The 24,563-nt window shown below is 40.7% G+C and overlaps 1 protein-coding gene across 10 annotated transcripts in view; it reads left to right on the top strand.

Annotated features, from left to right (window-relative positions):
• Positions 1-849: 849 nt before the first annotated feature.
• Positions 850-24,563, top strand: part of Ttc3 (tetratricopeptide repeat domain 3) — a 92,603-nt gene continuing 68,889 nt past the window's right edge. Inside the window, exons 1-12 of one of the 10 annotated variants that reach the window (XM_035444276.1) lie at positions 850-1,072; positions 1,373-1,512; positions 1,877-2,018; positions 9,085-9,239; positions 9,540-9,582; positions 9,958-10,108; positions 10,564-10,651; positions 12,624-12,716; positions 13,533-13,653; positions 15,582-15,667; positions 17,070-17,164; positions 18,293-18,355. In XM_035444276.1, the coding sequence (XP_035300167.1) occupies positions 9,096-9,239; positions 9,540-9,582; positions 9,958-10,108; positions 10,564-10,651; positions 12,624-12,716; positions 13,533-13,653; positions 15,582-15,667; positions 17,070-17,164; positions 18,293-18,355 (884 nt within the window). In that variant the 5' untranslated portion in view covers positions 850-1,072; positions 1,373-1,512; positions 1,877-2,018; positions 9,085-9,095. Of the gene's footprint in view, positions 1,073-1,361; positions 2,019-5,545; positions 6,820-9,084; positions 9,240-9,539; positions 9,583-9,957; positions 10,109-10,563; positions 10,652-12,623; positions 12,717-13,532; positions 13,654-15,581; positions 15,668-17,069; positions 17,165-18,292; positions 18,356-24,563 lie in introns of those variants that run through there. The other 9 variants (XM_035444279.1, XM_035444277.1, XM_035444280.1 and 6 more) reach the window with 9 other exon arrangements.

Here is a 24,563-nt window from a genome sequence, read left to right as displayed (position 1 = left end):
ACTTCAAAGATTAAACATAGGCAGGTCTAACCAAACCAGACATTATATTTATTTATTTGCCAAATTTACTTCAAATCCTACAAACAAACAAACAAAGCTTAAAAAATTTTGGAGGTGCTGAGAGTTCTCCCCCTCCTTACCTGGAGATAGCCACTGTGTTCAGGTTTGTGTGTGTCATTTCCTTGCACAATTTACAATTTGGTAATGGTGAAAACATAAACAATACGTGGTATTGGTTTTTAAAGTGATGGAATGGTGTCTTTTTGCAACTTGCTTTTTCACCCAGCATCACATTTTGAGATTTATATATACAAATGAATAAATGGAACACTTGTACTGTCTTTGAATGATTATAATTGTTGGTGTAGCACTGCACTGTATGAATATACCATAATTTATAGTCTCTTGATGGATTTTGGAGTTGTTCATAGTCTTTATCCTTTAAAGCTGTCCTGCAGTAACTGTATTTGTACGTGTTGGTTGTGCACACTTTTGGAGTCCTAGTCACAGTCTTGCTGGGTGGTAGGATGATATGTGCATCTACCACTTAAGATAGAGACTCGGTTATTGTACCAGTTTTCACGATCACTGATACTGAGAACACCCATTTCCTCTCATGCTTGCTAACAAACTACATTTTCCCCCCTTCTCTTTACTGACCATCTTCATGACTTTAGCTTACTGCTAAATTTGCTTACTGCCCAGCCTATGTCTAGCTATGTGATAGCAAATGGGTTACTCTCTCACAGCTAATTGGTTTGGTCTTTATTGAGTTTGGTCTTCATAATATTAATTCCAACGAATGTTTGTTATGTTATCTAATGTTGCTATGGTTGATGTGAAGATAGAATTTCAAGGTATGCTAAATGTACCTCTCTAGCACCAAGTGAGCTGATTTGATTAAAAGCATTTTAAAGATGTGACGTTTTTCTTTAAATCCTTCCCTCCTGGACGAAGTCGTTGGTACATTCAGAATACACGTAACATACATACAAGCTGTGAAGTAAAACCAATGAACACCTCCAGATCTACCAGTGGATCCTTGCAAGAGTCAACCTAACCAACATCGAAGGTGCTCACTTTCAGGAGGCGTTATGCTGAACTCATGCTATTCCTGTATTTTAAATACTTTAATCAGATTTTTGTGTATCATTCAATACTGCATTGTATATACGGTTTTTATGTGTGAGTAAAAAAAACATGATGGGTGTAGTCTTTGGGAACTTGGATTCACTCAATGCTGTATTTCTAAGTTAGTAACATTCAGTACAGATGTAAGTAATTCTTTACTGCTTGTGTAATACTGGGTGAATATAGTGCACTTTATGCATTTTCCTGTTGGTAGGCATTTCGATTGTTCTGTTTTGCATAGGAAAAGTAAACAGCACACCCACTTGGAAGAGCTATGGTATAGCTTCAAGTAGGAAAGCAGAAATAACTTGAAATGCTATCTGCAGTGCAGAAAAGCCTCTGAATCCCAGCACGCCCTCTCTCCACTTCTTCAGGAAATCGGTATCACTTCTTTCTTCTGTTAATTATCAGTGGTTGATAATAACTTTTATCCTACTCAACTGTATGGTACAAGTAGCTATAATGTCTAAGACACTTTGACACCTATTTTCTTTGCACCATGGTACATGTATGGAGGACAGCTTGAAGTCCTTTCCTTCTGCCCTGTGGGTCTGGGCGAGTGAACTCTGGTGTTTAGGGTTGGTGGCAAGTGCCCCTACCCACTGAGTTATGTTGCTGGCCCAGTGACGTGTTTAGAGCCATCACGGTTTGGCTTTAAAATGCCTTTATATTTTACTGTAGAAATTACCCTAACTACATTTTCCCCCCTTCTCATTACATCTAACTCAGTGCTGAACCGTTTTAGGCATCACAGCAGCGTGTGGGAAGCACATGATTTTAAAAAGCACTTTTGGTGCTTTGTGGACAGAACATAGGTTGGAGTACGCAGCATCGTAAGCCACCGTTTGCTGGAGTGGAATTGCGGGTCTTTAACAGAAGGATTGCAGGTTGGTTTTGAAGCGACTGTGCCAGCTGGTATTTTTGGTACCGTGCATACTTATGACAGCATTCTGTGAGAGTTACAGTTAACCTGGAACCTCTCCAACACTCATCTTAGATTTCTTGTATTTGCCAGTAGTTGGACGTGGTGCATCAGTGAGGTTTAAATTTGCATTTATTAATGAGATTGAGAATCTTTTCATATGTATCAGGTGTTTCCTTTGTGAGAAAAGCGTGGCCATGTTTTTTCCCCCAGTTTTAAAAAGTACTGAATTGTCTTTTAAAGCTGAGAAGTGGGTAGCTTTTTATTTTTATTTATTTATTTTCTATTATTATTATTATTATTGTTGTTAATTCAAGTTAGGGAACAGGCTTGTTTCACATGTAATTCCCCTCTCCCTCCCCTCCCCCCCATTCCTTCTCCCCCATATTTATTTATTTTTTATTATTTATTTACTTATTTATTTATTTTTTGTTTTTTGAAGACAGGGTTTCTCTGTGTAGCTTTGGAGCTATCCTGGCACTCGCTCTGGAGACCAGGTTGGCCTTGAACTCACAGAGATCTGCCTGCCTCTGCCTCACCAGTGCTGGGATTAAAGGCGTGCGCCACCAACACCCGGCTATTTTTATTTATTTTTAATGTGCATTGAAAAAACCCAGAGCCTCATGTATCCGACAAAAATTTTCTACCATTAAACTACATCCTAGATCCCAATTCTTAGTTTTAATGTAACCTAATTGGACGGGCCCTTTGCTCTGTGTTCCTTTTTAGGCGTTTTTAAATGATGCCTTCCTTCTGAAACCCTTGCTCCATCTGCAGTCAGTTTTTGTGAATGGTGTGAGTTAGTGACCCACACTCATTTCATCTCTGGCTCCTCCTCTCCGGTCTGTGTATTGAATTTGCTTCTGCAGAGTCACACTGCCTCACTGGCCTGCCGAGTTTCTCAGTATTAATCTGTCTCTGGGTTGTCATTCTGTATTTCTTGTCATCTGATTTCTGTCTGTGTTTATATCTGCACTCTCTTAGTTACTGTCACTGTAGCTTTGCCTGAAATGTTTTTTGTTCTTTGGACGCAGGCTGGCCTTAAACTCAGTGAGTGCTGGGATTACATGCATGCAGATCGTAACTGGCTAAAACTTTGCAATTTCTTTCTTTCTTTCTTTCTTTCTTTCTTTCTTTCTTTCTTTCTTTTTGGTTTTTCGAGATAGGGTTTCTCTGTGTCTTTGGAGGCTGTCCTGGCACTCACTCTGGAGACCAGGCTGGTCTCGAACTCACAGAGATCCGCCTGTCTCTGCCACCTGAGTGCCGGAACTAAAGGCGTGCACCGCCAACGTCCGGCTTAAAACTTTGCAATTTCTAAACTTGTTAAATTATTCTGAGCCTTTGAGTCGGGCGCAGTGCCAGGGAGCTAGCTTCTTAGCCCCTCAGTGACTTTCATGCCCCGAGACTCTTGAGACTCACCTGTTGGTGGACCTTTGACCTTTAAGAATCAGTCATGAAGAGTCTTATGTGGCTTAATTGAATCAATCCAGTTAGTTTTGTGAACAATTGAAATTGGTTGCTGTTATAGATAATACCCCCAAGATTCCATTTGCTGAGAGTAATCAGTAAATAAAAATTTATAGCATATTTAAGATACTGCTGTTAAAACTATCTTCTTTGTATTTTATTTTTCATATTGTGGAAATCCATTGGATTTCCAGTCCTTTGCGATGGTGATGTTTATTTTTTTCTCTTTCTAATTACTTTCCATTTCACTCTCTCTCTCTCTCTCTCTCTCTCTCGTGTGTTGTGTGTGTGTGTGTATTCTGGCATATTTTCACATTTGTGTTCAGTGGAACTAGTTATGTCGTTCATTAGAGGTGATTGTAGTGCACACATATAGGTCTCATCCCCAATTTTGAAGGAACTGTTTCTCGTTAACAATAGCATTTGTTGAGAGGTTTTGTAATAGCTATATCATGTTAGGAAAGGGTTTGCCATTTTTCACATGCTTTTCTGTATTTGTTGAGATTTTGTTTCGTTTTTTCCCAGTCCATTATGCATAATAAATTTTACAAATTATGTTTTTTTTTTAAAAAATTATTTTATATGTATGGTTTTGCTTGCGTGTCTGGTGCCCACAGAGACCAGAAGAGGGTGTTGGGTCCCCTGGAACTAGAGTTGTACGCAGTGGTGAGCCACCGTGTGGGTGCTGGGAAGTGAACCCAGGTCCTTAGCAAGAGCACGAAGTACGCCGTCCTGCAGAGCCATCTCTCCAGGCCTCCAGATTTATGGACTTTAATTACATGTTTTTAGTTCTTTCTGGAGATAGAGCCAAATTGGCCTTAAGATTTTCTTTTTAATGTAATGTTTTATTTAGGATTTGGTACCTTTCTATAAACAGGACCTGCCCCCTCCTTTTTGAGACAGAGTCTCACTGTCTGGCCCTGACTGGCCTAGAACTCTTGATACAGGTCAGGGTGGCCTCAACTCAAGAGATCCACTCGCCTCTGCTTCTTGAGTGCTGGGAGCAGAGGTGTGCTCCTCCACACTCGGCCAGCCTCTCATGCTTCTTTTTTGACCGAGTGATTTTGGTATTAAAGTTGCAACAACCTACTAAGTGAGTTACTGAGTAGTTTGGATTGGAGCTATCAGTTCATTAAAATTTTGATGGAATTTACTTAGGTCTATTTTTTTAGAAATTTGTTTATCCATCAAAAATTTTAAGTTTATTAGTACAAATTCGTGGTAATTAAGTAATTACCCGAGTCTTCTCATGTCTCTTTAGAGTGTCAGACTAGAGTCAAGCTGACCAGGGTTATCATTTGACCAAGCTGATACTTACATGGCAGCAGTTATTGGATAGTAGTTAGGAGAATATTATTAACCCAGGACTTGTTAATAGTCCCAACAGTTTTTCTTGTTATGTATGCTGAGACTCCTTTAGTAGGTGCAGGCAAGCCCTGCTGTTGACCATCCTTAAATTTGCAGATGACCTTGCCAGCTAGAGGGCAAACACTTTGCAAAAGCAGAGGTTTCCATCTTCTGTGAACTTTCACGTGGATTCCCGTTGGAAGTGTGGTCCAGATGTAGCTTTTGGTACCACTGCCTCTAGCTCTTAGGTGTTAGTTTAGTTTCTAACTTGAGATTTGTTCTTTTGGATGGAGAGGGTAGCTTTAAATGTTTTCCTCCATCTATGAATGAACAGAATATTATTATTATTATTATTATTATTATTATTAATCTGTGATCTGCCAGACCTGAGGGCTTTAACTCCGGAATTTGGGAGGCAGAGATGTGTGGGTCTCTGAGTTCAAGGACATCCTGGCCTAGTCTACATAGTGAGTTCCAAGCCACTACTACGTAATGACTGCAATAGTGAGACCCTGTCTCAAAACAACTTGAAATTCACTTTTTCTCCCCGTTGGTAGAGTTGTTTAATATCTAATAAATTCCTTTATTTTAGTATTTAACTATGGTAGTTTTAACTTGTATTAGAAAAATTTTCATCAAATAGGATTTTTTTGGGGGGGGGCGTTTGAGACAGGGTTTCTGGCTTTGGAGCCTATCCTGGAACTTGCTCTGTAGACCAGACTGGCCTTGAACTCACAGAGATCCACCTGCCTCTGCCTCCCACGTGCTGGGATTAAAGGCGTGTGATGGTCGAGTAATGTGAAAACTGCTTGGGTGCCCCAAGCGTAGAAAGAGGTGAACAACGGGGTAACCAGGAAATGCCTCCTGAACTGAGTGGAACTGGTGGGCGTTTCCTGGTTCCAGAATCAAGTTGCTAAGGAGTGACCAGCAGGCAGGTGTGACAGAGTATAAGCCGTGTGCCATGGAGTGAGGAGATAGAAGCAGGGGCGGAATTGTACCAGGCCTTGTCCTGCATAGTGTAAGGAAAAAGTGCTATTGGATGCTGCAGAGATGCTGTTGAGTGAGATGACAGGCTCAGCCTCAGGAGGAGAGGAGGTCTCACCAAGGCTGGTGTGGCTCGTTCAGATGGGGTTGTTGTTGTTGTTGTTGTTGTTGTTGTTGTTGGTTTTAGAGAAGTAGCGGTGTAGTACGTGTATTGAAACGAGAGTGGGCAGTCAGTGTTGACCTGGTTTTCGATTGGATTTGACATTTAGAGCAGTTAAACTGATAAATAGTAGAGCAGTTAAACTGATAAATAGTATACAAAAAGAGGAAAGAATTGGTTTCTTTTGAGTCTTTTTTGTTTGTTTCATTTTGAGCTTCCTGAACCTGAGGGGCTTGTGAGACATTTTGGTTAAGATCTAGTAGCAGTTGACATGGGTGTTCTAGAAGTTGAGAGATGTGGCCCAGCCTGGGACGATTTGGGGATCTCTGGAAATCTCTAAAATTTGGAAATTTGGAATCCGGTGTTCCCTGTGGTACCCCCTGAGCTAATTTAATGATACCGTAGATAAATAACCTGGAAGGTTTTAATAGTAACTTAATGTGTGAAAAACTTAATGTATCAAACCTGTGATGTCATAGACGTTCTTGTTTAGGCCAAGTAAACTCTGTGAAAGGGAACTACTGAGTGAACATACATGTAATAAATGGAAGTGGCAAGAGCTGCTGGGACACCATGCCAATGCTAAAGGTTCAGAAAGTGTGCTTTGAGCCGTGGGTGTGGTGGGTAAGGTCACTCAGAGAGTAAGATGAGAAGAAGGGAGTTGACATTTGGGTGGCGGGAATGGAGAAGAAGAGCCCATGAAGGAGACTGAGGAAGAGCAGCCAGACCAGTAGGAGGAGAAGCAGAAGATGGTCTTTGGAGTCCATACGAAGAGTGCTCACAAGGAGGAAGAGGTCCACAGTGTCAAGTAAGTTGTAAGCTGAAAAGTGCTCTTTGGATTTAGTGATTAAGGTAGACTGTTTAGCCGGAACCATCTAAAAATAGGTCTTACAGATTCATCTGCAGTGTTTGTTAATAATAGCTATTATTTATTGTATCTCTTAACATGCCTGGTACCTCGAAAGCGCTTGACATGTATTAGCTGATTAGTCAGGAAGGTAGTATTTGTTATCCACACTTGGTGTGTGAAGAAACTGAAGCACACAAAAGCTCAGTAACTTGTCCAGGATCACACACCTAGGCGGCGGGAGCATCAGGTGCCATTCCAAGAGTTCGTGCTCGTCACCATTTGCCACATTGCCTCTCTAGTCAAAGCAAGTGGAACATTAAGTAACCTGCACCAGCATTGTAATCACAGTCCAGTTGTTGCTGTGTGAGTTATCTTAAGATCTGATAGACTTGAATGACGAGCATCATGTTAGAAGCTTGAGTCTGCCAATTGTATTGTAATCTACACCATGGTGCTGACTTTGTGGGTTATGACAGTTTTTGTCTCTTTCTGTATTTATAGTAAAAAAAAAAAGTGAAGTATGTATTTCTGAGGAAAACATATATTATGTGCCTTCTTTTGGGTGCTGTGGTGTCTTATTTTTTCCAGCTATTGTGTAAATTCCTTAAACTCTGGCAGTGTTGTTCATGCAGAAGTGGTAAACTTCTCAGGTGTTACAGGTGATTGTTCTATTGTAGGTGTCATTAGTGACTTTATTAAAAGCAGTTTCCTTCAAATGGCAGAAATGGAACCAAATTGCAGGAAACCAAAAGTGAGTGAAAACGGAGGACTCTGGGAAAACAAGGAAGATTTCTGGCTAGGTTGAAGAATGGGAGGCAATGGGAAAGAAGACAGCTGTGAAGAAGGTTGCTGGTGTGGCCAGAGAGGGCTGGCTCAGAGTGAGGGTTTGAGACGGGCTCCGACGGTAGACATCGGAGTGAGAAGGGGCCCTGGGGAAAGAGGGGCCTTGTGAGGTAGGCAGTCACGTCCGTGTCAGTTAAGAAGGCGTCATCTGCCTAGGCCTTCATGTGGCTGGGACAGTGCACTTGGAAGAGGGAATGCTGATTGCCGGTGAGGAAAAGTAGCTGTAGTGAATTACTGTGTGTGAGAGAAGAGATCGTGAGCCCAGAGGACTGGGTGTGGATCTTTCCTCACTTGGTGACCTTGAGCAATTCACTCAATTTTACTCAAGTGTTTCTGCATTTGTACAGTAGAGACAGTGACATGAGTCTACTGTGAAGAGTTACTGTCATACTCAGTACAGTGTGTGTGTGTGATGTGCGGTGCTTATAGTCACTGAGGAAGCTTGCTCTGCACCTTTGGTATTGTGAGGTTTCCACAAGTCAAACTGAACGAACTGCTGGATGGCAGAGAGAGGTGTGTATTCCACTGTCTGTTTAAAGGTAAACTTGACAGAGGAGGGTGTTATGATGGTGCTGGTGATGGAAAGAAAAGAGTGTGATTACTTATCAAGAGCTAGAAGTCATGAAATGCTGAATTTTCAGTGATATTGTAGCTCTAATCCGAAAAATCCTCGTTCCTGAACTTTGTTGGGGGGAGTAGCCTAAAACTGTAGAGTAGTTTTCCTCTCCCTCCACTGAAATGCATATTAAAGTATCTTTTGCTAAAGTGAAGGCAGACTCTCACTTGCTGTCCTCACAACAAGGCTATGCTTGTTGTAGTTGAGAGTACAAGCGGGAGTCTTGGGATGGTATGTCTGGATGCGGTCATGGAGTGCAAGCAGAGAGTCCCGGTGAGCCACTCCAGCTTTGCCCGAGACAGAGACCCACTGAGAGAGGAATAGGGGTTCGGGACATGTGGGCAGCCAACTGAGTGGTCTGTCAGAGAGTCAGGGTGGTTGAGAATGTAGAGTTTGTGTGCTGTGAAGTGGCGTATTTGAGGTGTGCCATGTGGCCGGAAGGGAAGTACACGGCAGGAGATGTCTTTACACTCGGCAGACACTTTTTAAAGGTGCAGTTCGCTAGGCACATACAGGATAAGAGGCTCTTAGTTGTCTTCTACCCAAGGGAGACATGTATTCCGTGAGTTCAGAGTAGAGCTGGTGAATATGTTTGGAAAAGTCCGGGGGATTTGGGATGAGACTCACAGACCTAGTGTTGTGATTGGAGTTGCTGCCTTAGGGTACAGGCCCCCGATACTTTTCTGATGAACCATGGGGGAACTGCTGCCGCTCCTCGTGTTATCTTAAGCGATAGTTGATCTGAGTGTGTGTTGTCTCCTTAGGACTGTGCACCATGGATGATTTTGCTGAGGGAGACTTGGCTTTGGCAGATGACGCATTATTGGAAGGGTGCCCTTATGAGGACGACTGTGTCTGTGCTCCCGACTTTACCACTGATGACTATGTCCGAGTGACCCAGCTTTACTATGATAGAGTGGTAAGTAGGCTTGCCTACTTTGTGTTCAAAGTGCTGTGTCCCAGAGGCTGTCTGAGCAGGGCTTTTGTGGCTCGAGTGTGGGCAGGAGGTACCCATGCCTCTGAGCGAGCGGGTGAACCCAAAAGGGGGGGCGTGATGCGGAGTGGAGGTAGGAAGTAGTTATTTTGACTGGAGATGAACCAAGCACTTGAGGAGAAGCTGTAGGAACAGATGAGAGTGCCCCAGAGGAGTGCAGAAAACGCAGTCAGACATGCTTGCACAGTTTACTAGATAAAAATCAGAATAATTTTCTTCTTTTAGGGTATGCAATATAAAGATTATGCCCAAAGTGAGAAAAATTTAGGTGAGTATATTAACACTTTAATGCTAATTTGTTGAAGATTCAAGGGATGTCTGTCCATCTGGCCATAGCAGCATAATAATTTATCTTTTAAGATGTGTTTTTAGCTTGGTTTGGTGAGACAGGCCTGCACTTGGGAAGGAGGTTGAGGCAGAGGGATTGGAGTTCAAGGCCAGCTTTGATCAACATGCTGAGACTCTCGTCCTAGACTAGAAACTGTAATCGTTGTTAGCTAATTCAGCCAGTTCTTAAATATTCTTAATATCTAATAGATTAAATATTTTAGTTTTTACCTTTTTATATCTACTTTACTTTTTCCCTATAATGGTATTGATTCATTTGAAAATACTAATTTTAAACTTTTTAATTTTAATTAAGAATATGACATCTGCAATATATGGTGTAGTAAGCCACTTTCTATCCTGCAAGATTACTGTGACACCATTAAGCTATATATCTTCTGGCCACTTCTTTTTCAACATCAACACAGTTCTATAATATCAAGATTACATCCCTGTGTGGAAGCCACGTAAGTTGCTATGTAATAATAATTTTTAAGAACAATGTGTGATAGCACATTGTACAGTATTGAGGAATGCCATGTACAGTGGGAGGCCTGTGCCTCGTTCTTGAATGCTGTTTGATCTTTTGTTTGTTTAATCGGATAGAAAAAGTAAAGACTTGGGATTTGAATATAAATGAAAAATTACAACATTTTAATGAATTACCTGAATTGTAATAGATGGTAAGATTAATGCTGAATAAAAACAATTAATAAGCTTATTTATAAATATCAGTATTACAGGAGAGGGGAAAAGATAGTGTCTGGTTTGTTTATTGAACACCTGATGTATTGTTACCTAGAATAAAGAAAACGAACTTTCCACAGAGTTTGAATAGAACCATAAAGTTCATATAAAATGTAACATTCAGTAAGTAAGTACATTTGGGATCCTAATCTTTAAAAAAAAAATTGTCTTTAAGCCGTTCTCGTGCCGCTGAGATAAGTTTGAAGAAATTACAGCATCTTGAGTTGATGGAAGACATTGTGGATTTGGCAAAGAGAGTTGCAGTAAGTGGTAGAATGTGGCTCACTGGTTAGAATGTCAATGGATGGGAGCTGGAGACGTGGCTCCCTGGGTAAGAGTGCTTGCTGTGTAGACGTGCGGTCCTGAATTTGGATCCTAGCACCCATGTAAAAATGTGGCCCTGTAGCCTCAGCACGGGCGAGCGGGTGGAGACAAGAGGGTCGCTGGGGTTTGCTGGCCGCCAGCCTACTCCCAGATTCATTGAGAGACTGTTTCACACGTGGAGAGTCCGCCTCTGGCCTCCACCTGTGCGTGTACCACCACACACATGCTCATGCATCAGACATGCATGCACCATACTGAGTTCCCCCAAAACACACAAAAGGATAAAAAAGATGATCAAACAAACACAAGAATGTAAATATATGGTGTTTGTCTCCCAGTTTATAGCAGTTAGCAAGACAGTTAGCAAGCTTTTATTTTTTTGTGTCCATGGAAATGCTCAGTATTGAAGCAATGAGGCCATTATACTGGCTCTGTGGGCCCCAGTGAGTATCAGGATTGCATCTTGCTAAGGAGTAGAATCTGGAACTAACCATAAATGAGTGCAAGCCCTGTGTGTGGAGCCTCTGTCACAGGCTCTGAAACATTTGTATGTGGAGAGTGTCGGAAGACTTGAGGTGTCATTCTGCACTGTGTTGTGGGTCTTCCATATGGTTGTTTTCTTGTTGCAGTTTCGGTACTGTTGTGGTTGAAGCTTATGTTTGGAGAAGGTGTGTGTTTTCTGCTAAAATCAGTTGTAATAGCATACAGCTGACATACACACCTTTATTAAAAGTCTAGGTGTAATGAACTTCAAAAATCTACATTTTATGTTACACGATATATATATATATAAATATATATATATACATATACATATACATATATATGTATATATATATTTGAGACAGGTTTCTCTGTGTAAACTCTCTGGCCGTCCTGGAACTTGCTTTGTGGACCAGGCAGGCCTTGAACTCACAGAGATCCACCTGCCTCTGCCCCCTGAGCGCTGGGATTAAAGGCGTGTGTCACCACTGCCTGGCTTACAGTATACTTTTTAAGTAGAATGTATGGAAGACCATTTCTAAATTGCATTAGGATGGTAAAGGGACAAATTAACCATGTCAGTGTTTGTAGAGTACTTATGTAGAGGAGTGCAGTCAGACATCACTTAGTGATGGGGGCGCAGGCTGAGGACTGGGTCATTAGCTAGTTTCCCTGTTGTGTGAATCTCACAGATTGTATCTAACATTGAGCAAGACGGTTGTCTGAGACTGCTGCCAGTACAATGTGGCATACTATTTTATAGTAATCTCTCCTGATAAGTAGAGGGAGTACTCTAAAGTAATTGTAAAAACTGAATTGCAGTGAATACCAAACCTAGTAAGGTGGCTGTTGGCCGTCGTCAGGTCCTGCGTGGTGTATGCGTGCTGTACTTGCCCAGGTGGTAGTCAAGCGTGAGCACAGGCCCTGTAGTGTAATGTATGTGGTAAGTTTCAGGGTTGTTAGTCTTAGGGAGCTGTGGTCCTGTCTGTGCTTCCTTGTTAATTCAGATGCCAGTGTGTAGCTCATGACTTTTCCCAAAATGTGGGCTTTTGTGTTTTGTTTTCATTAGAAATTCAGTTCCTAGGCTAGGAAGATGACTCAGTGGGTAAAAGTGTTTGCCGTGCGAGTGTGAGGACGGAAGCCTGGATGCTTGGCCCTAATGCAAACAATGGTGGGAAGACAGACACGGGGCCACCAGAGCACGCTGGCCAGCTCCTTATTGAAATAGTGAGCTCTGGGCTCCAGGGAGAGACCTCACCTCCCTGTATAAGGTGGATAGAGGTCAGGGAAGACACAGTTGTTGACTTCTGACCTCTACATGCACACGCGCACATGTACGCAATACACATGCTACTCCCAAAAAGAACTCAAATGAAAGTGACAGAATAAAGGAAAATGTGTGGTTTTTGTTCTTTTTTTATTTTGCAGAATGATTCATTCCTTATTGAAGGCTTATTGAGAATTGGTTATAAAATAGAAAATGTAAGTGTTAAAAATGAGACCCCAGCACACCCATTGCAAGTGAGTGATAGTCTGTCTCCTTGCATGCTCACAGTTAATGAATGACTCCCTAGCCCAGCCTTTTACATGTAGTATTTGTTAATACCAGTTTCTGTGTATTATAAAAATAACCTTATTTTATAGACTGAACTCTTTTTTTGCCATATATATAGTATAATTTTAAGACTCTCGCAATTTACTCATTTTGTCTGTAGATTATTTGCTTAATATGTGTTCCTCCAGTGAAATTAAGTCCTTGGTATGAGTTTTATTTTTAAGTTTTTTATAACTGTTAGGTAATGTTCAGGTGCAGAGATAGATAGTCTGTGACGTTACTGGAGACAGGAATGTCTGTATAGTTCCTTCAAGCCAGTATCAGCATTGACCACTCAGCTGCTTAATTTCTGAAGTTACTTCAGGCTCTCTGTGTGAACTCCTGATGCGTAGTACCATTGCACTGATGGCCTGTGTGCCCTGCCAGATGCTTGTCAGGGTTTGCTACAGATCATGTGACACTGTTCTGAACCCTTTCCTGTGCCTTGAGGCTTGTGACCCGAGAACCCTCATCTGCGTTCTCCTGCTACCTCAGCAGCCCAGGGTGTAGACCTCAAGGTCCATGCCTGTAACCATCGCAGAAACACTCTTGATCTGTGAGAGTGGCCTAAGGGAGTTCCCATGACTGTTCTTAACAGTCTAGCTGTTCTCCATTACATGACAGAGTAATGAAAATAAGTACGGAGTTTTTAATAATGATTTGGAATACTGTAGAACGTAAATTCCTCATGCCACATAAATTTAGAATACCCACATCCCTTCTTTATTCCTCTTTTGAAACAGAAAATCTTGGCAATGGAAGAAGCTTTAAATTGGATAAAATACACAGGTGATATAACAATTCTACCTAAATTAGGATCAGTTGACAGTTGCTGGCCCATGTTAAGTATTTTCTTTACTGAATGTAAGTATAAATGCTTTAAATGTTGAGTGTGGTTTAAAGAATATTGTTTGGGAGATGGGATGGGTATAGATGATACTTGATTTGTCTTAGAAATAGTTACACTGTTTTTCTTCTGGTATAAGGCCCAAATGAGAGGATTTTAGCATGGCAGTTCGTTGATTCTTGTCTCACTGGTTCTGTGGCATTATGCTCTTAAAGCTACTGCTTCGTAGTTGTCACGGTGTTTTATATGACACTCACAAGGAAGAGCCCACAGCTGGGATTCTCTTGTGTTGTCGTTCATCAGAGAAGGCGCAGATGCCAACACGATTCTCATTGTCCTGACACAGCTACTTGGATGTAAGATGGAACTGCCTGCCTTACGTTCACTTTTAAAGGTGTTTTACTGTAAATGCTTACAGTCAGCAGGGTTTTTATGAGGACAGGGAACATTTGGCCCTGCAGTAGATGGTGAGCAGAAACTTGCCACCTCCGCTGAGAACAGTATATTTTGTCAGTTGGTTAAAATGCTGTAAGTTAATAGAGACAGAACTTTCTGGTCGGGTTGTTGGACACCACGGTGTGTTACATCCAATGTGTTGAGAGTTTTGTTTGCATCATAGTTTTGGGGGCTTGTAATTACAGGGAAGGGCACCAGTGAGGGCTCATCACTGAGGGTCTCTCGTGTTCTACAGGCTGGTGTAGTTGTTCTTGCTTTCAGTAGTAAAGTCGGGATTCGAGGGTTAGATCTGTGGCTCTCAGCTGGCGGGGTTTTGACCCCTTTGGGGTCCAGTGATCCTTTCACAAGGATGGTCTTAAGGCCATCTGCATATCCCACGTTTACATTATGATTCGTAACAGTAGCAACAGTAGAGTTACGATGTAGCAGTGAACATAATGTAATGGTTGGGGTCACCACACAGTGAGGAGTTATATTAATGGTCACAGCACTAGGAAGGTTGAAAACCCCTGGGTTAGATGATCTCCTTCAGTCTAATGAGCACTAGAATCTAGGCAGGAACGCACTCACTCTGGTGACCCTCCCAGATCTAGCTTGAATCTTAAATGTTAAGTATTCCCTTAAATCTTGGAAATTAATGATTGGTTAGATAGAAGCTTAACTATAGTTTTGGTGTAGTAAATTTTTAAATCAGATTTTAAAAATCCTTATATCATATCTTAAAGTGCAGAAAATAAGGCTTGATAACCTGTGATCACAAAGTTTATTGGATTTTTATTAGTTTACTAGGTTCCTTTTAGAATAATATTTCAAATAATTTCTCACTAACTTTTTTTTGTGAAGTCAAATGTTAAATAAAGCCTTTTAAATACTTCATTTGTTACAGTAGGTACATTTTAGAAGTAGTTTTCCAAGTTTTTATTTTTACACGTTTTTATTGGACATTCTGTGTGGCTCATTAAAAGTCCTCGAGACTGTTTCTTGACTTGGCTTTGGTAATTTGGAGCCCTAATCAAGCAAGTTATGAAAGAAGGGAGAATGCCACTCCAGTAAACAACAAAAATTTAATCGCCAGTAATAAAAGCAGATTTTATTCACAAAAGCATTGACTGTTTTTCTTTTTTTCTTTTTATTTTTTTGCCCGTATTGATTGATAGAGGACGAATGTGTTAGGTGATTTTATTTTTTTGCCCGTATTGATTGATGGAGGACAAATGTGTTAGGTGATTTTATTTTTTTTGCCCGTATTGATTGATAGAGGATGAATGTGTTAGGTGATGCTGCAGACACTGAGCTACACCCCCAGCCCCAATATGTTGTCCTTTACATATTTAATATATATGTAAGATCACAAAAACATAGACTATTTAAAACGTTTAACAGTAAAATGAACATAGTAGACTTACCTATTTAACCCAAGAATTAGAATATCACCAATACCAGTTTAAAACTAATACTTCCTTTCTCTTTCTCCCGATACAAATCTCAGATAAGTACCATATTACTAAAGTCGTAACTGAAAATTGCAACTTGCTTGAGGAATTTAGAAGGAACAGTTGTATGCATTGTGTGAAGGTAAGGATACTTACCTGTAAATATTTTAAGATTTGTCTGTTAAAACATCTAATAGGCATGAATCATAAAACTGTAGAAAAATAATGGATCTACTGTAAAATAACATGCCTATGGGAAACTTTTAAGGAGTTTTGATTTAGAATATTTTTAAGAAGAAATACTATCTTAATCAAAAATTTCTACTGATTTAAAAATCAGATTTTTTAAAAAAAATCAGGCATGTAATACATTGAAGAATATACCATCTTAATCAAAAATTCTATTGATTTAAAAATCAGATTTTTTTAAAAAAAATCAGGCATGTAATACATTGAAGAAATATGATTTTTCTTTGGTAATATCCTTATTGAGATATAAACCATATATCACAATTCACTCAGAGGAAGTACTGATTCCTAACTCAAGTTTAAAGAAAATATTTAGGAGATGTTTAATGTTCTATAAAGTTTTATAATTAAAGCCACTGATAATAGTTTTCATTAATTAAAAGTATGAGTGTCTACAGTAAAAAAGTTTGGTTATACATGTAGCATCTTTCATATATATTCTTGCTGACCTGTGATGCTATTCTTAGCAGTTGTCATCATTGTTGTGAGTTAATGATTTATATCTGTGATTTATATATATATATATCTACATCTCTGTATATCAAGGATTACTGGGTAATACTATACTTGCTAGAAGCCCAAAGCTACAGTATACCATGTGTCTCAGTTTTTGACCACTCTACTTTATGGATGAATTTTTTTAAATGTATCTATTGTAAAAAACTTTATACAACAGAAAATTGTTTTATTAATTATTTATGATATATTGGTTTTAGCTTCAGGTTCAGTGAGAGACCCTGTCTCAAGGGGATAAGGTGGAAAAACATAGCGGAGGACAGCATGCATGTACCCGCCTCCACATGTGTATACATGTGAGCTCAGACGCACCCACGCACGCACAGGCAGTAACAAACACATGTACCTGTCCTTTGCATGGTTGCATAGGGACATGTGCACACACACCTCCCAACACATGTACACAGATGCATACACGGCACAGAGATATCAAACACACGCTCATCTCCAGACTCCTTATGATACCCAGCATAAGGTAGAGCTGTGTGTGTTTGTTGTGCTGTATTTTAGGATGATGACAAAAAAGCACATATGTGGTACATTCTTTCCCCAGGCACTTTTTATCTGTGCAGGTTTGCAGATGGAGAAACCATGGATATGGTTTATGTACTAGTTGAATATATCAAAACACTAGAGATTACATTCTCGTTTTCTGTGTAAATATGACCCATGGTTCCCTAACAGCAAGTACAGAAACCCAAACCCGCGTCTCCTGGGTGTTGGGCTCTCGGTTGTCTTTGGCGGTAACTGACCCGTCTTCTTTCACTTTGGTTTCTCAGCAAGGAGAGCTAATGAAAATGAGAGGAAATGAAGAGTTTTCCAAACAAAGATTTGATCTAGCTGTCATTTTTTACACCAGAGCCATTGAATATAGGTAAGAGCAAAGTAGAACAGTAAAAATAAAAGCCTTTTATGTGGCAGATCAAGTTAGAATGTCAGGAGAAGTAGCCGCAAGATGAATTGTCGACTGTCTTCCACTTGCCAGGCAGAGCAGTTTTCTCCTCTGTAGGTATTGGCAGCAGTGCTGACAGCCTGCGCATGTGAACCAGCAGGTGTCTGGGGCAAGACAGTGAGTTTCTCGCACTCTGCTCTGTTTCCCACAGACTCACTGGAGCCACCTTCCTGCTCTTTTCCTTTTGTGTCAGCTATTCCTTCTATACTATGAACAGACTATAGGGAGCGGGTATTTGTTCCTCATTCTTAAGATGTCTAGGAAGCCTTGCTTTCTTGGGGGAACTTTTGTTTGTTTTGAGGCAGGCTTTCCTTGAATAGCCTTGACTGTCCTGGAGCTCACTGTGTAGACCAGGCTGGTTTTGAACTCAGAGATCCTCCTGCCTCTGCCTCCTGAGTTCTGGGGGAACATTACAAAACATTAGTTGTTGAGAGGTTAGATGCCTGAAGTCTCAGCACGCGTAGCTTAGAGGCTGGATCTTCATGGCTTCCCTCCAGTTGTGTCTTGCTCATCGGAGCTGGGCCACCGTACAGTTCGCAGGGTTGGGGTGCCCTGTAGACTGCCTCCTTTCCTACTCTGTAGTTCACGTGGATTGAGGGAATCCACTTGCATGTTATACCTGGAAATATCCATCTGTTACTATTGCTGGCACTTTTTTTTGTTATGTTTTGCTGTCACATTTTACAAGTTGCTTTTGTCTGAGTCACCAGTGTCACCGTCCCGACTGACATAATTCATCTTGTCTTCCACAGTTACATACTTTGTAGTTGGCCAGCTTTTTTATAATGGTGTTATTACCCAGTTTTCACTGTAGTCTGAGAGATAGATGCAGCAGTAATTACCTTCATTTCTTTTGAACAAGGTACTGAGAATGTAAAAAATCTGGATTTCAGTCAGTTAGGGTTCTAGATCCTGTATTGTTCCGGTTCTGCCACACAGCTGTAAAGTTTTAGGAACATTTTTTTTTTTTGTCTTATGTTTTTAGTATGATTTGTAAAGTTTATTTCAGATATAATGTGTTTTACTGACTAAATGTTACTTCTCTTTAAGACCTGAAAACCATCTTCTTTATGGTAACCGAGCTCTCTGTTTTCTTCGTATGGGACAGTTTCGGTAAGTTGGTTAAAGTGATCAAGTACTGAATTATTATGCCCAGTACCGATTTCAGGGAAACATTTATATCTTGCAGGTATTCAAGAAAACCCCTGATATTTCTTTGTCTGAAATAGTTAAATGGGTAAAAGAATTGGTTTCATTTATAATGACTGAGCAGAATACAAGCATTTGTCACACATTATTTTAAATACTTGACATGTTAAGTCTCACAGCACCCTTAGTAGGCATGTTACGTTATTTTCCACATCTTACTCATGGACAGTCCCTATAGCTAGTGAGTCAGGTGATGCTAAGATTTAGACACAGATCATGCTGACGACATCTACATTTCATAACTTTTATAATACATTCCGTCCTTTTGCTCTATCTAATCTGCATAGTATATTTTTTTGCTGTTTACTTTGTCTTGTTATATAAAATTAAGTAAATATCTTCATAAGTGAAATAATGCATAGAAATTTAATGGTGTTAATGGAATAGAACTGTAATTTACTTCCTTATATTGAATTTGAAATTTGCTTTTGAGTTGAGAAAGACTGAAAAAAAAAAGGTACTCTACTGTGATTTGATTGTCCTTCATTTAAAAAACTTTTATTAAACAATATAGATTGCTGTATTCAGTTATGCCCTGCTTTATTGTAAGTGGGTGGGTCTGAAATACAGAGGAAGATAAAACATACAGAACTAGAAAACCAAGTTTGAGCCTGGGACCCACAGAGCAAGGCTGCCTGGCCAAGGTCTTACATTGATACTAGTTATAATTTATTTTTGCCTTTGACTTTCTGTTGCCTAAAATAAAAAAGGAAAACTTGAAAAGTCATGAGATTCTCATTATTCATAAAGAAAAATTTACAGCAGTTGTTTGGTTGAAAGTGGTTTCCTCATGTTTAACCTAGAAATTATTATATGGATCACTACTAATGTTAACTACGTGATAGAGAAAAATTCCAGAAACAATGGTAGGGAAATCACTGAAAAATGCAGTTTGGGGTTCCACAAGTAATTTTTTCTTTGAAATCATGAAAACTGAGAAATCCCATGTCAGTTGTTTTTAGTAAAGACACGTATTTGGGGTTGTGGGAGAGGGGGAGTGGGGAAAGGTATAGTGTCTTCCAAGTGTGTAGCTTTAAAAAAGTAACATTTATTGTGTTTCTCTTTTATTATAAACAGAACACATTCTCATGGTAGAAAATTTGGAAAATACAAGAGTTTAAAAAGAAGAAAATAAATATCACCAGTAATCCAACCACCTTGGAGAATACCGCTGTATTAACCTTATGCAGCTTTAGATGGCTTAAGCCGTGGATAACCCGAGGCTTTCTAGACTAGAGGAATGGATGGGCTTGACACAGTCTTCCCTCAATATCACTGTGCTCAACTGGTTCTGACAAGAAATGAGCTACAAATGTCTAGGTTATGGTTTCTGGCCAGGTCCAGAGTTAACAGATTATCTGTGTTGTTTGAAGGTGAATTTGTATGCTTTCAAGACAGATGAATAGGTTTATGACTTGGGTAGGCTCTTGTGAAAATTGAGGTATCTAACTGAAGTCTTGCCAGGCAGAGGGTCGTCTACTCTCCAGCTCCGAGAGCTGAGAGGCAAACTGGGGTGCCTCTGCTTTTATGAGTATTTGAAAGATAGACACATGAGGAAGATCTTCCCAAATGCCCTCTGCAACAAGAGGTGAGAGCAGAAACAGCCTGCAGATAGCGTGAGGTGACGGTTGAGAGCAGAGCTGTGGGCCTGCCCATGCACACGTTGGCGCTCTGGCTTGTAATTGAACACATCTGGTGTCAACACAGGCTTAGTGTACCTGAGAGTCCCTGGCTTTTATCAGGCAGTCACCACCATGTGTCTGATGCCCTTTAACATATGAAACTATGCCACACTGCTTTTGCTGAGGCCTGTCACTTCTCACACAGTGCTCACACGACATGCTCAGTGATGTAGAGATGAGGCTTTCAGGGTCTGTACCTCCTGACGCAGGGAGTGGATGGTATGACAGGGCTCTGCTGCCATGTGCCTGGACATAGTGCTATTCCAGCTCTGAGAACTTCTTTAGCTGGATTACCAAGGCTGAGATGGTAGTTCTCACTTCAAGTGAATGCCAGCTACATCTGTCATGGGGATCTGGTCAAGCAGCTTCAGGGATAGCTGGGGATAAAGTGTCCACCAGCTGACTCTGGGAGACAATTTAGTCCCTTTTTGTTCTCAAGGCCAGGCTTCTATTTATTTTAAAAAGCAGACATCAGACTGAAAGAACTAAAACAGAAAAAGGTTAAAGGTTTGAATGAATGCTAAAACTCAAAGTGACTCTGAAGTAGTTTAATCTTAAAATATTAGAAAATGAGAACATTCAGTTTAAAAAATAACTTGTTTATTTTTAAACCCTGCCTCGAAAAACCAAAAAAAAACCCTTAAGTAAAAATATGTACATTGACTCTTAGGACAGGCTCCATCCTGTGTACTTTATACGTCTTTATTCCTAAAATGCTTCCCAACCACGGGAGGTAGTTGCTGCTGTCTCTTTCACATGAGAAAACATGTGCTGTGAGGCCCAGCACTTTCAGGAGTGCTTAGACAGTGTGATGCAGACAGCACTGGAGCCCAGGCTGCCTGGGTGTGGTCTCTCCTGGCCACCACAGGAAAGGCCAGCCGAGCACAACAGGGATTCGAATGCTGGAAACATTTTAAAACAAGTGACCAGACAGTCACACATTTATGAGGACCTGCTGACCCTCGCATAACGTGCAGATTAAAAACTACAAGCTTTCCTTTCGTACCCGTCAGATTGGCACAAACTTAAAACCTCATAGAATCAAGTGTCTGAGAGGATGTGGCACAAAGGAGACTCACCCTCGGCTGGAGAGAGTGTTCATTGGTACAGTCACTGTGGAGAGCAGTCTGAGGAGGGGAAGATGTGCACACTGAGTCTTCGTCTAGGGTCACGCCTCCCCAACTGTCAGATGTGTGCCCAAGAAGACATGTGCAAGCCTTCATGTAGCATTGTTTGTTAGAGTTAAGACATGGAAACAACGCCATGTCCGTCAGGAGGGGAATGGATGAGTCAATTATGGTATATTCATACAAACATGCTTTGCGCAGCACCTAAAATGAGTGCGATGTTGGAGTGTCAAGCAAGTTGCAGAATGATTTGTACAGTGTGATGCCTTTATATACTGTTTAAAGTCATGCAAAATAATGTGCATATTTATATTAATATGAAGTATGAATTTCAAGTGTTTTTAAAATGTGTGAACATGTTATATACCAAATGATGAGTGGCTATCTCTGGGAGAGAAGGTGGGGAGAGGGTTGGGACTTGGGAGAGGAGGTATGGTGGGAGTCCGTTGTAACAAACCTGCAAAACAGAACCGGGGTGAATATGAGACTATGTTCCTTTGTTGCTAAGTTGTTACATACGTGTTCTTCATGTTAATGTTATGTTCTCTGCATTGCATATGCTTGACATATCTGATAAAAAGTAAAGCAGGTACAATTTAAAATGCACATAAAAGGAAGAAATGCAACAATGAAACATGAAGTGAAATGAGGAATGATCTTGAGAGATCATTTGTGGTTAGAGATGCAAGGAAGAAAGCCGGGGGTGGGGGTGGGGGACTGGGAAGCTGCTGCTCCGTCCCAAAGTGGTTGAGGAATCCGTGGTGGTTATGGTGTTGAAGTAGACAGATCGTCACTCAGAGAGACCATTGAGAGGTCACAGGTGATGCCAAGAGCCAGTACAGGCCCCTCTGGGCTGGATATTGTACACACCAAGTAAAGAGCTGGGAGCTGCGCCGTTCCTTTTCCTCAGACCGCACTGCTCAGTCTTCTCCCTTGGAATCCTCGGGGCTTAGGAAATGTGTTCCGTGAACCCAGGACTCCTGGCTTGGATGAGATTTTATTTTAGTGTGGTCTTTCAGAAGCACACTTTACAATATTCATCTTGAAACCATAGGGCATTGTAAGACTGATAGTTGTAACTGAAGTAACCAGAAAATTTCAGGTTTACGTATAGGAAAAGGAATCAGACACATCTAACCTAGGTGGTTACAAAGCTTATGTAATGTACACGAGTAGATTTTGCCCACTCTGTCTCACTCACCTTTGGGAAATTTGAATTTTTCTCGGGGTATAATGAACATTGCTAAGGGGAAATGTAACTGTCGGTGGGGGACGTGTACCTCTGAATGTTCTAATTTGGTTTGAGAAATCTTTAACCTTTCATATTTAGTTACCTATCTTGTAGTCTTCCTTTCCATCAGACCCAACTATGATTTGTACAACAGAGAGACTTTAAGTTCTGTCGGTTTGTTTTCTGAATTTCTAAGATCAGAGATATGGCAACTTCACCATGCTTCTGTGAGAATTACCCCCTTGAGTGAGAGAGAGAAGGAGAGAGGGAGATTGAGCACTTCTGTGAGGGGCCCCAGGTTTAGTTTTAGGCTGTGCTATTTGAATTACTCCTAGTGGTTCCCTCTTAGTTGCATGGTCTGTTTTTATTTAGAAGCACTGAATTTGTTCTTGAAGAAAACATAATTGCCAGTTGTTTGGGGGTGTACTCCCTCTTAAAAAGATGGAATTTTGTTTTACATGTACAAATGTTTTGCTTAATTTATGTGTGCACCATGTATACATAGTGTCCATGGGGGCCAGAAGAGCCTGTCAGATTTCCTGGGAACTGAACCCAGGTCCTCTGCAAGAGCAGCAAGTGCTCTTAACCACCGGGTCATCTCTCCAACCCCACTACGCCCCTCTTTTACAAAGAAGAAGTGAGTGCCTTCAGGGGGGTAATTCTCACAGAACAGAAGCATGGTTAAGTTGCTGTGTCTCTGACTCCAGAAATTCAGAAAACAAATCAGGGTTCCCCGACAGCTCTCATGTGGTTGTTGGTTTCCCAAGCTCTTCAGATCCTGTGTGTTCCCATCACACCTCATGTCTGTAGACTACTCGTGTTTTATATATCAGAATATTGGTAATTTGAGATGATCAGTTAGACATAGCCTTTTAAAAATCATGAGTGAAAAAAATACTGTGTATGTTGTTGTATAAATGCTTTTTAAATGTTGAGTCTTAGAACTTGTGTATCAGTCAGTGTTCTTGTTTGTGGGCAACATTTCATTGGCTGGATACTCCGGTGATCCATTAAGTTGTATTAATAATACATAGTTGAATAGGCTACTTGGCTTAGTCTATAGATTACTTATAGTTATAGGTTATTAGAATATTGGTTATTTTCACTTAGTTAAATGCAGGTCTTTAATGACTCCTTTTATTTATATTCAGTATAATATGTATTCAGTGCTAATGCATTTGTAGGATAAATTCTTGATAAACTTCTTTTGCTGTTAGATGAAGGATCACAAAGAATTTTAAGTCTGTGAACTTTTATCACTGTATACTTGACAGTAGCTGAGTGAATTTTGTAGTTTTTAACAGTAACATTAAGCTACTTGGGGAATAGTTCTTTGTTTCTTTTTAAATCTAGTCTGGCTTTAAAAGTAATGATTGATAATACAAGGGGGAGGTTCCTGGACAGCTAGCAAAGTGTTTGTATACTTCACTGTGTACATCAGTAAGTAGCATCTCCTTCCTTGCCCTGTCCAGAATCAGTTAAGAGATGGGTGTGGACCCAGGTGGTGGTGGCGCACGCCTTTAATCTCAGCACTCAGGAGGCAGAGGCAGGCAGATCTCTGTGAGTTCGAGGCCAGCCTGGTCTACAGAGTGAGTTCCAGGATAGGCTCCAAAGCTACAGAAAAATCCTGTTTAAAAAAAAAAAAAGGAGATGAGTGTGGAGCATAAGCTAACCCTGACCAAACACCACCTCCCTCACTGTTGCAGACATTCGCACTGGGAGCCTCAAGTCTCATTGTTAAATGGCTCATTACTAAGTCATTCACAGTCACGGGCAGAATCAGGCAGCAGGGCCTGTGAACTGTAAATCTGGAGGAAAAGGTAATCTGATGTTCTCTCTGTATTAAGGTCCCAGAGTAATAAATAAATAAAAAAAACAGTATTATATGTAAAGTGTTAGATTGTGGCTTGCCTGGGGACATAAACATGCTTTTGTGGTAACTATAATAAGCTGGAACACTTGGACTTCCCACTGTCACAGACTTGCATTTCTATTGCCCAGTGTCAGCCCCACTCTCTTGACTGCAGCTGGCTAGGTGGGCAGCACGTAACCTACTTGTTCGCCTTGCTCCA

This window comes from Cricetulus griseus, chromosome 4 (genome assembly GCF_003668045.3).
Source record: "Cricetulus griseus strain 17A/GY chromosome 4, alternate assembly CriGri-PICRH-1.0, whole genome shotgun sequence".
Taxonomy (NCBI): Eukaryota; Metazoa; Chordata; class Mammalia; order Rodentia; family Cricetidae; genus Cricetulus; species Cricetulus griseus.
Note: the sequence above shows the minus strand (reverse complement) of the source record. Positions and strands in the feature narration are given on the sequence as shown.